We start from the raw sequence: 11,372 nt of genomic DNA, 5'->3' as shown, positions 1-11,372 counted from the left end.
AGAGGTGCTTATAGGGATTGGTTGTGTGTGTTCATAGGGATACGTGTATGTGCGTATATGTAAGCGCTTGCGTCTGTACTGTGTTTGAAAGAAAGATAGATAGTACATTACCTGCAACAAAAGCTAGGACGTCACACCATGATCGATACCCTTTGCCCCAAATTGTGACAAATTGTTGGGGAACGTAGTATAAATTCAAAATTTTCCTACGTGTCATCAAGATCTATCTATGGAGTCATCTAGCAACGAGGGAGGAGCGGATCTACATACCCTTGTAGATCGCGCGCGGAAGCGTTCAAGAGAACGGGGTTGATGGAGTCGTACTCGTCGTGATCCAAATCACCGATGATCCTAGCGCCGAACGGACGGCACCTCCGCGTTCAACACACGTACGGAGCAGCGACGTCTCCTCCTTCTTGATCCAGCAAGGGGGGAGGAGAGGTTGATGGAGATCCAGCAGCACGACGGCGTGGTGGAAGTAGCGGGATTCCAACAGGGCTTCGCCAAGCGCTGCGGGAGGAGGGAGATGTGTCATGGGAGGGAGAGGGAGGCGCCAGGGCTTAGGTATGGTTGCCCTCCCTTCCCCCCACTATATATAGGGCCAAGGGAGAGGGGGAGGGCGCAGCCTTGCCCCTTCCTCCAAGGAAGGGTGCGGCCAAGGGGGAGTCCCTCCTCCCCAAGGCACCTCGGAGGTGCCTTCCCCCTTTAGGACTCTTCCTTTTCCTCTTCTCTTGGCGCATGGGCCTCTAGGGGCTGGTGCCCTTGGCCCATATAGGCCAAGGCGCACCCCCTACAGCCCATGTGGCCCCCGGGGCAGGTGGCCCCACCCGGTGGACCTCCGGGACCCTTCCGGTGGTCCCGGTACAATACCGGTGACCCCGAAACTTGTCCCGATGGCCGAAATAGCACTTCCCATATATAATTCTTTACCTCCGGACCATTCTGGAACTCCTCGTGACGTCCGGGATCTCATCCGGGACTCCGAACAACTTTCGGGTTACCGCATACTAATATCTCTATAACCCTAGCGTCACCGAACCTTAAGTGTGTAGACCCTACGGGTTCGGGAGACATGCAGACATGACCGAGATGACTCTCCGGTCAATAACCAACAGCGGGATCTGGATACCCATGTTGGCTCCCACATGTTCCACGATGATCTCATCGGATGAACCACGATGTCAAGGACTTAATCAATCCCGTATACAATTCCCTTTGTCTATCGGTACAATACTTGCCCGAGATTCGATCGTCGGTATCCCGATACCTTGTTCAATCTCGTTACCGGCAAGTCTCTTTACTCGTTCCGTAACACATCATCCCGTGATCAACTCCTTGATCACATTGTGCACATTATGATGATGTCCTACCGAGTGGGCCCAGAGATACCTCTCCGTTTACACGGAGTGACAAATCCCAGTCTCGATTCGTGCCAACCCAACAGACACTTTCGGAGATACCCGTAGTGTACCTTTATAGCCACCCAGTTACGTTGTGACGTTTGGTACACCCAAAGCACTCCTACGGTATCCGGGAGTTGCACAATCTCATGGTCTAAGGAAATGATACTTGACATTAGAAAAGCTTTAGCATACGAACTACATGATCTTGTGCTAGGCTTAGGATTGAGTCTTGTCCATCACATCATTCTCCTAATGATGTGATCCCGTTATCAATGACATCCAATGTCCATGGTCAGGAAACCGTAACCATCTATTGATCAACGAGCTAGTCAACTAGAGGCTTACTAGGGACATGGTGTTGTCTATGTATCCACACATGTATCTGAGTTTCCTATCAATACAATTATAGCATGGATAATAAACGATTATCATGAACAAGAAAATATAATAATAATCAATTTATTATTGCCTCTAGGGCATATTTCCAACACAAATGTCATCCAATCATATGATCGGGTGATAATTTTAGTCGACCCATATATACAACCACGAATATAGCATCAACTAAGACATAGCTAAATTTTACTGGACTAAGATTTAGCAACACTCTACACTTGGCACTTGAAGCATTTAATCAAAGATTGGTGGGTGATATATCCGACACTTGAAGTGTTTAGTCAATGGCTACATCTATGTCCTGTTGACCGCTAAACTGACCTTGTACGTACGTATGACTCGTGTTGCATGGTACTACTGTACTATGTAGGAGTACTAGTTTAGTACTCCCTCCGTTTCATATTAGTTGTCTCTGAAATGAATGTATTTAAATGTATTTCAGTGCTAGATATATCCGTTGAAGCGACAACTAATATGTAACCAGAGGGAGTACAACGTGTGGACTAGCTTAGCTACGGCCGAATTCTGTATGGTCATCATGCATTGATTATTTCGTAGGTTTGACTACTGACTAAATACCCGCCCAGGAGTCCATGAAAGGTCCCCTTTCAGCGGACAACGCGACGATAACTTTCGAAGGTTCCGCGGTTGAAAATAGCGAACGTGTACACAAAGAATATAACAATAAATATGTACAAAAGCGCAACTATATTTATAGATGCATGCATTCAGATCCAGGTTACGTATGTGCTCTAAACTGGTGGAGTATTTAATTTGATTTGATTCCACTTTTACCATTGCGGGAATTAGTTTAACCTGATTCATTAGGTCAGGTGTCGATGTATGACATGTGAACGAGCTTTACATGGCGAGACCAGACCGGGTCGCTGATATCATTCATACCGCCTGGGCACAGAAATAGGGGACCACATGAATCATTGGGGTCTTCTTGAAAATTGATGCTTGGCCACATAATAATCTTATAAATTTGATAACGCTCTCTTCTACCATAAGATTTATATATTTGATACAAATATGTATTGTTTAACCGTGCTTTAAATTATTGTTTTTTGGTGTTTTAGTAAGGACTCGCCCCCGCGCCACCTTCCTCCGGCGACTCGGGGGTTAGCAACCCTTGCGCCGCCAGTTCATCTTCCTTGTCCCTCATCTTGCCGCCGCTGGAGGGCGCCCACCAGCGAAGCTCGGGCCGGCCCTGAGGAAGGTGGCGACAGGGCTCTAGTTCTCTACGGGTGTGGTGTGGGGCACGACATCGAGGCGGTCCTCTGCATCTTGGTGACTTCCGGGTCGTGATCACGCTAGGCATAGCCGGATTCTCGCGCTGGCTCAGGCGGGCATGCTCGAGGTGCCACAGTGCTTCGGTCAGTAGACGCGGTGCCGATCTAGTTTGTGCACTCTTGACCTAGCAGCTGTTGTGCTCCGCACGGGCGTACATTGGTGATCGTTATCAACCTATTGTGCTCCAGCTTTGGCCATATCAGCACCAGGACTGACGCGACTGGGTAAAGTTTTCTCTAGCGAGGTGGTATAGTCCGTGTTGTGTGCTCTGTCGGCGGTGTTGGTCCTTGTGGTGACTACCCCTGTAGGTGGTGGCAGACTCGTTGCAGGTTGTTGTGGCCATCAAAAGGTCTTTGTGAGGGTCCGTCTCTCCAGATCTGGTGGCTGGCTTTAGTGCGAAGATGCAAATTATGTATGACGACATGACACAGAGGGATGGTTGTGCTGCAACAGTCTCACATCGCATCTAGGTACTGGGATCGTGGAAAGTGTGATGGCAACAACACATGAGTTAGCCACATCCATGACAAATGGGTGGCACAGTCGTGAATAAAAATGCTAGATCCTCCACAACAATCAAGATTTTTATGGCAGATAACTATTTTTGCTCATTTCCAAAGCATAAAATCTGTTATTTGTGCTCGGAGCCATGGAGAAAGAGATTGTGTTGAGCGGTGTTTCGGGAGAAGATTTCTCGGATGGAGAGAGATTCAGTAGAGGACATCTTACCATGGTTCTCACTCCATGTCGATTTCGCACGAGATTTGTGAAATAAAGTGATTCAATTTCCTTAGTTTGAGATGGAGCCTTCTGCCTTCTCTACTTCTAAGTGCGCAACCGGGAGATGGTGATGGGCTAGAACCAATTAATTACCACATGCTAATTACTCGTGCCCACTACTTAATTAAATCAACTACTCAGGTTTATTATACTATATCCTTACCTTTCATGAGGTAAGGTAAAAGGGGCCATGTTAAAACTGCTCGTGCATATGCGGTTTGCATAGGTAGCAATGCCGATTGGAAAGAAAGAAATGTGTTACTATGTGCTATACAAGATAACAAATGAAATATCCTAAAATACTAACTTATAATATAATGCTATTGTACGCTAATATCATAGACACGATATATGCGGGGCACTCCCCACTACGAGCAGCATTGCAACACTCTCTTTTCTTGAAAAATCAGAAGAATTGCTTATTAATTGCGTGCGGTTGTGAAAAAGTTGGGTGTGAGCGTGTGAGCCCCCTCTCCTCCCGCGTGTTCCTAAGACAAAACTATTGTTGAGTGAGCTGATCGAGGACCGCCGATCGCTTGAACCTGAGCTGCTATTGTATCCATGCCATTTTTGTCCCGTTTCATGCTAACCGATCGACCCGGCCTACATAGTTATGTCCGCAGCCGCGTCTTCGGTGGAGCGTCCAAAGTGGCCAATCAGTGATACAATTGGGCAGATCATTGAAAAATGTCTCTCCATGTGTAGCGTGCCGATCGGGAAAATTCAACTGAGAGCTTGTGATTGCGATGAGGACGCGTTTACATGCATGGAACCCAGACACCCAGTTGGGCAGTTGTTTACTCACTGAGAGAGCTCAACTGGTGCCACCGCTGCTGCTACGAATCTTCTTGCAACACACAACTTTTTCACTCCTCATACTGACATCGCTCTAATTCTCTGCTCCCACACCCGCGGCCACTGCGTGCGTGTATATAAGGCGGGCAGGCGGCTATCCCCTTCACCAAATCATCACAAGCTAGATACTTGCATCTGCAGAAGACCGATCAATAGCTACCCAAACCAATAGCCTCGCTCGAACACGAGCATTTCCCAAATCTCTATCTCTCCTTGATAGCTAGCCATCTTACAACCCAGCAATGAAGGTGAGGAACCCTATTCAGTTTCTTCTCCTAGTTCCTGTGTACTTCTCGTTTTGCTTTGTTTATCAGTTTAGTTTTGAGCAATCGATACATTACTCTGAAGCTGAAGCATACGACTGATCCATCGCTTTCCTCCTTGATGTTGCAGCAAAAGATTGTCATCCAATTGAGCATGTCGTGCGACAAGAGCAGGTCCAAAGCCCTCACCATGGCCGCCAGAGCAGCCGGGGTGACATCCATGGGGATAACCGGCGACGCGAGGGACCAGCTGGAGGTGGTCGGCGACGGCGTCGACCCGGTGTGCCTCGTCAGCTGCCTCCGCAAGAAGCTCGGCCACGCCCAAATCATCAAGGTGGAGGAAGTGAAGAAGCCGGAGGAGAAGAAGAAGGAGGACCCGAAGCCGCCGGCGCCCATGCCCGTGCCCGTGCACCCGCCGCCGTACTTCTACCCGCCCAGCTCCTACTACCCCCACCAGTACCCGCCGCACTTCTGCGACGAGCAGCCCGGCAACTGCCGGACCATGTAATTTAATTCTGTCGGCGACTAGAAATAGCTACATGCGCGTGTTTATTAATTCATTGAAGGAAATGAAAAGGACGAGAGATACTCTACCTATTTACGAGTTCGCTTGGGTAATTTCCAGTTTGAAATCGAAGCAAACGCCATGCATGGCTATATGAATCTCAGTTCTCAGGCGCTTGCTTCAGTCCATTCATAAACCACATGTGGTTTGGGGCTGGGCCATGCGGTGAGGGCGAGGAGCCAAACAGGACAGCAATATAGATAGATAGTGCTGCGTCATCTGCAAGAAAAGGTAGGACGTCATACCATGATGTCCTCAGCCCCACATTGTGGCGAATGCCATCTAATCATGTGATCGGCTAATAATTCGAGTTGATCCATATAACCACGGTCCCGTAAGTACTAAATTAGATCTGCACTGTCAAATATCAGGAGACGGGAAATGACAGACCGCACAATAATTAGAGTGCTACGCAGTTGCTCTAGGTTCAAATTTACAGTAGAAACAGAACTACATCCTGACAAATTAACCGTCAGAAGAGTCAGACTGTAAACCAGTACTAGTAGTCTCTAGTGACCTAGTCTGCGTTTCTTATTGTATAATCTTAGAGCATCTTCAATAGATGGTTCAAATGTAAAAAAAATCAATTTTTGGATCGTCTAAGACAAAAAACACTGCTTCAACAGACGGTCCATATGCAAAAAGAATTGAAACGCGGCCTCCTCGTGATGTAAAATGCAACACCTCACGATGCAAATATACATCACGAGATGCATCTGGTCCAAAACCAGCCGCCGACCGCAAACGCCCAACCGCCACTTCATTTCCGTTCCCGCCCGCCCGCCGGCGACCTCCTGCCCGTCCGCCGCTGCCCCGCCGCCGCCCCGCCGCACGCTGTCCGCATCAGATGCAGCGCCGCCCCGCCCCCCGCCGCTGTTTCCACGCCGCCCCGCTGCCCGCCCGCCACGGATCCGGCCCAGCCACCCGCCGCTGTTTCCACGCCGCATCGCCGCCCGCCCGCCGGCCGCCGCGCCACAGCTCCGCCACCGCCCCGCCCGCCACCGCCGCCCCGCAGCAGCGCCCCGCCCGGATCCATCCGCCACCGCCCCGGCCGCATGCCGCTCCCGATGGCGCCGAAGAAGACGCCGAAGGGCAAGTCGGGCTTCTTCGGCGTGAGGCAGAAGCCCTCCGGCAACTGGGGAGTGGAGTTCTCCGACACCGGAAGGCGTTGGTGGATCGACACGTACCCCTCCGCCCACGAGGCCGCGCGTGCCTATGACATGGCGGTGTGGCGTGCCGAGAGGCCTCGGTCGCACCTCAACTTTCCAGAGATCGAGAGTCGGGCGGAAGCGGAGTTGCTTGTGCCGCAGGGCATCAACATGAAGGAGATCACGATGAAGAAGAAGACAAAGAAGCCGTCGGTTGTCGTCAGTGCTGGCAAGACCGATGAGGAGGCGATGGCGAGGTTTGCTAGGGAGAATCCAGAGTACGTCCAGGCCGAGATGGAGTACTACTGGAAGCGTGAGGCGGAGCAGAAGAAGAAGAAGGGGCCGAAGAAGGAGGATGAGGCCGGTCCCTCAACGGTGATCCCCATCGAGTCCTCTTCCGAGGAGGACTGGGCAGACTTCTCAGAGGAGGAGGAGGAGGAGGAGGGGTGCGACGACCCGACGAAGGAGGAGTTCTGGGAGCAGTTCCGTAGCTCCGATGAGGAGTAGTTTATCTAGTAGTTTGAATAAGTAGTAGTTGAAGTTGATGTATGAAACTATGTTGAATTTGATGTTTGAACTATGTTGAATGGACTAGTAGTATGTCGTTCTACATCTTTATTTTAGACCATCTATTGGAGTTGCTCTTTTAGACCATCAATTTAGATCATCTGTTGGAGTTGAGCTTTTTTCAGAGCTCCAAAACGCACTTTTTGACGGTCCAAATTTTACATCTTCGGTTTTGGACGGTCAAAATTTGGACCATCTATTGAAGATGCTCTTAATAGTCTATGTACAACCGTATCCATGCAAAGAAGTAGTTAGATGGTCAAAGTTGTGAATCAGCCAACTAACTTCAGGGCCAAGAATTAAATCATGCGTTCATGAAAATGACACCACTGAACACAACGGTCAATTTAGTGGTGTAGATGGCAACGTTTCCTATTGTTTACTAAGGACGCACTGCTGTCTGAAATAGAATTGTGTTTCTGGACTATCAGAATTTGCAGATTATGGCCGGTAGGCCATCGATCATATATTGATTATTTAGAGATTATGACCGCTTAGTCATCATATATTGATTGACAATATCAGTACCACGAAAGGTCCATAGTTGTCTCACTGGTGATGACATGGTTGCTTCAACGCTCAAATCATTGAAAAGAATATTGTTGGAAGCATTTCGGAGCATCGATTTTTCTCCCAAGACCTCATTTCGAATGAAGATTTGCAGGCAGTTAAAACATTCGTCAATGTTTATCACGAAACTAATCAAAATCTTTTGAATTTATTTACCATTTTTCATATTTTACTCACCAGGGAGCATCAGAGCTTTTTTTGAAAAAAGAGGATGACCTCTAACCTCTGCATTAGGGCGATGCATTCAACAATTTTATTAATTAATTCTCAAGACCTTACAAATTAATACATTAATAAGTCTGAAGTCATCATCTTGACAACATTCGTCGCTACTCCTATCTACTTGATGGAGTGCAGATTGTCGAGGCCGTATATCCAGACCTCACAACAAAGCCCAATATCTAAAGTCGGAGGGCCCAACCAAGCCGAATTGCCGGGTTTGACTCACACACGTCTCCGGCGCACTCTCAGCAAGCACCGCACGCGCACGATGCAGAGCCATCGCCCCCGTCTTTCACCAATCCATCTTCAGAGCAGGTATTGACGCATCCATCTTGCCAGGCTCGCCGTCGATGCCACGACGGCACCAGACAACGCCACCACCCTATGTGCATGTGCATGTGCAGCTTCGTATGGTGAGGACGAGGAGTCAAACATCACAACTTTAGTGAGCGTATGTCATCTAGTCCATGTGATGATCTTTAGATGAACCTAATCATATGATGATTTGGCAATAATAGTGGTTGTATATCCAGTAAACAACTACTCTTTTGTGTTTGCGGTAGAGTTCACTTCTCCTCTCCCTCCCGAGGCGCTCCCGTGGGCGCCGTCGGGGGGCAACCCTAGCGCCTCCTCCTCCGGCCCTCCGCCCCGCCTCCTCCTTCCTTGCCGCCGCCAAGGGCGCCGCCGGCCGAAGGCCGCGTGGCCGAGGCGGCGGCGGGTCGGTTCTCCCCTGCGCGCAGATGGATGGCATCGCGGGCTGCCTCCCTCCTGCCCGCGGCGTCGGGTCCTGGCCGGCTCCTGCTCTGGCGCTCCACCCCGCGCCCTTGTGGCCCGCTGACGGCTCCTCCTCCCCTCTCCCCCCTGCGGCTCGTGGGGTCTGGTGGACTCGTGCATGCTGGCGGCGGATCTGGGCGTCCTGGCCCAGATCCGGTGGATGTAATGGTCACCGGTGGCGGGGGTGGCTGGCGACCTTGTGGAGGTGGTGGTGTTGCGGCCGGTGTCCTTGCTGCTCCGGTGCGGGGTGGCGGGGCTTCGGGTGGTTCTGACTAGGGCGTGGAGGCACAAGTGATGTGGTGGTGGCAGGTTTATTGCGGCGGCGACCAGATTGTTCTAGCGCCGGCTCGTCTGTAAGTTGCTTGTGTCGGCCTCCGACCCCTCTCCTCGGTGTCCGTTCGCTTCTCTCGCCGGAGGGTTGGCCTTCTCCCGACTGCGGTCCATCGACCGTCTCGCACCCGGTGCCGTAGGACCCGAGCTGGTCTCGCGCCCAGCAGCAGGACCGATCCCGTCTCGCGCCCGACAGCAGGACTGCGCTCATCTCGCGCCCGGCAGTAGGACCGGCCCGTCTCGCGCCCGACAGCAGGATTGCGCTCCTCTCGCGTCCGGTGTAGCAGGATGGTTCGATGGAGGCTTGTTGTGGCCGGCCTATTGGGTCTCGGCGCTGGGACCGGCCAGGGGTGCGGAAGGCCGATCCTTTCCGCCCGTCTCTGCGGTTGGGGTAGCGGTGGGGCTCGGGGGACTTGGTGTCAAGATCTTGGAGTCCGGGGCGGTGGCCCTGGTGGTGGTGGCACAGTGCTCCTGGGCAGAGCTCGTGCCTCGGTGCTGTCCGGTTGCCACGGCCATGTGGGCGGCATGGTAGCAGGGGTGTGGCGTTCGGTGGCGGTGAGGGTTGGCCGGTGTGAAAACCTACTCTATATTCGGACGGACTGGCGACGACATAGATCGCTCCCTTCTTGAAGGCGTCGTCGTTCCTATCATTGCCCGTCGTGTTGCTCCAGGGGAAACTCTGATCCTTGGATCGGGCGGTGGCGGCGCTCCGGTGTCGTATCCTTCTTGAAGGCGCCGCCTTGGAGCCCACGGTTCGTCATATGCGGCTTCACTTCTTCGCGGTGGTGTTCACGGCTGAAGCCCTCGGCGGCTCTTGTAGTGCTAGGGAGTGTGTTGCTGCTTTAGCGCCTATGTATCCAGCCTTGGTTGTGTGTGCGCGTTTGTGTTGGGTGAGTGTGGTTGTATCGGGCACTGTTGGTCTATACTTTATATATAAAGCGGGGCGAAAGCCTTTTTCGATAATATCCAGTAAACGCGCAAATAGAAATGAACAGTCAAACGTGCTACCCCAGTAAGACCCAAATATTGTTTGAGCTATGTATTCTCAAAATATCTGAATAAACATATGGGATCACCATAGAATAAACATTTGGACAGGACCATGAAATTTTCTGATGAGAAAATATACACAGGGTTGAGTGGAACTCCTGCTACACTAGTAGAAAAAGGGTCAAATATGAAGCAAATTAGTGCCGGTTTGAATTTGAGCCGGCACTAATGTGACCATTAGTGCCGGTTCCAACGGCTAGGCGGACGGGCATCATTAGTACCGGTTCGTGGGCAACCTTTAGTACCGGTTCATGCCATGAACCGGTACTAATGAGTCCAGTGCGGTTGTGGTCAGGCTGGGGCCCCCACGAAGACCTTTGGTACCGGTTCATGGCATGAACCGGTACTAGAGTTTCTTAGTAAGCTGATTTTTAGTCCCACCTCGCCAAGAGAGAGGCAGTATGAGCGGTTTATAAGCCGTGAGTGCAGAGATAATGACGAAGAGGCGCAATGCTCACATGCACGTTGATTAGCTTCAAGCCTTTTGGAATAGCATAGATTGCACTGAGCTATGTGCAGTGCAGTCTACACTATTCCGAAAGGCTTGAAGCAAATTAACCAGCATTGCACCTCTTTTTTATTTTTAATAACTTATTTGAACTCCGGACTTCTTTTGTGTTCAGTATGCAGCATTCAAAGCGACGTCGTTAATTTCCAACATGTTCTGACATCGTTTGTTGTTTTTCGGTCATTTACCTAATTGTTTAGAGAGCTAAATGACCGTGAAATTAAAAATCACTACAAAATGAATTCTGAAAATGTTGAAAATTGGCATGGTATCATCATTTCATCCGCATAGCATGTGCGAAAGAGTAGAGAGGGTCACGGCAAAAACTGGACGCACTTCGTGTACAAACTGGACAAACTCTTTCGGAGTATCAGGGTTTCGGACGAGAACTCATCTGTTACACGGGAATTTCAATGTTTTTTAAACTTATTTAAACTCCGGACTTCTTTTGTGTTCAGTATGCAGCATTCAAAGTGACGTCATCAATTTCCAACATGTTCTGACATCATTTGTTGTTTTTCGGTCATTTACCTAATTCTTTAAAGAGCTAAATGACCGTGAAATTGAAAATCACTACAAAATGAATTCTGAAAATGTTGAAACTTGCAATGGTATTATCATTTAGGAGTATCAGAGTAGAGAAGG

At 50.1% G+C, this 11,372-nt stretch overlaps 2 protein-coding genes across 2 annotated transcripts; both read left to right on the top strand.

The window, feature by feature from the left end:
• The first annotated feature begins 4,813 nt into the window (after positions 1–4,813).
• Positions 4,814–5,588, top strand: LOC125541455 (heavy metal-associated isoprenylated plant protein 46-like). The gene is made up of 2 exons (XM_048704867.1): positions 4,814–4,978; positions 5,124–5,588. The coding sequence occupies exons 1-2, from the start codon at positions 4,973–4,975 to the stop codon at positions 5,499–5,501; spliced, it is 384 nt and encodes a 127-aa protein (XP_048560824.1). The 5' UTR covers positions 4,814–4,972; the 3' UTR covers positions 5,502–5,588.
• Positions 5,589–6,625: 1,037 nt separating this feature from the next.
• LOC125541454 (ethylene-responsive transcription factor RAP2-2-like) lies at positions 6,626–7,284 on the top strand. The gene has a single exon (XM_048704866.1). The coding sequence runs from the start codon at positions 6,626–6,628 to the stop codon at positions 7,211–7,213; it is 588 nt and encodes a 195-aa protein (XP_048560823.1). The 3' UTR covers positions 7,214–7,284.
• The last annotated feature ends 4,088 nt before the right edge of the window (positions 7,285–11,372 follow it).

The sequence above is a fragment of the Triticum urartu genome, chromosome 2 (assembly GCF_003073215.2).
Source record: "Triticum urartu cultivar G1812 chromosome 2, Tu2.1, whole genome shotgun sequence".
In the NCBI taxonomy this organism is placed as follows: domain Eukaryota; kingdom Viridiplantae; phylum Streptophyta; class Magnoliopsida; order Poales; family Poaceae; genus Triticum; species Triticum urartu.
Note: the sequence above shows the minus strand (reverse complement) of the source record. Positions and strands in the feature narration are given on the sequence as shown.

Excerpts from the sequence above, each read along its gene's own strand:
- LOC125541454 (XM_048704866.1), top strand. The coding sequence starts at position 6,626 with ATGGCGCCGAAGAAGACGCCGAAGGGCAAGTCGGGCTTCTTCGGCGTG.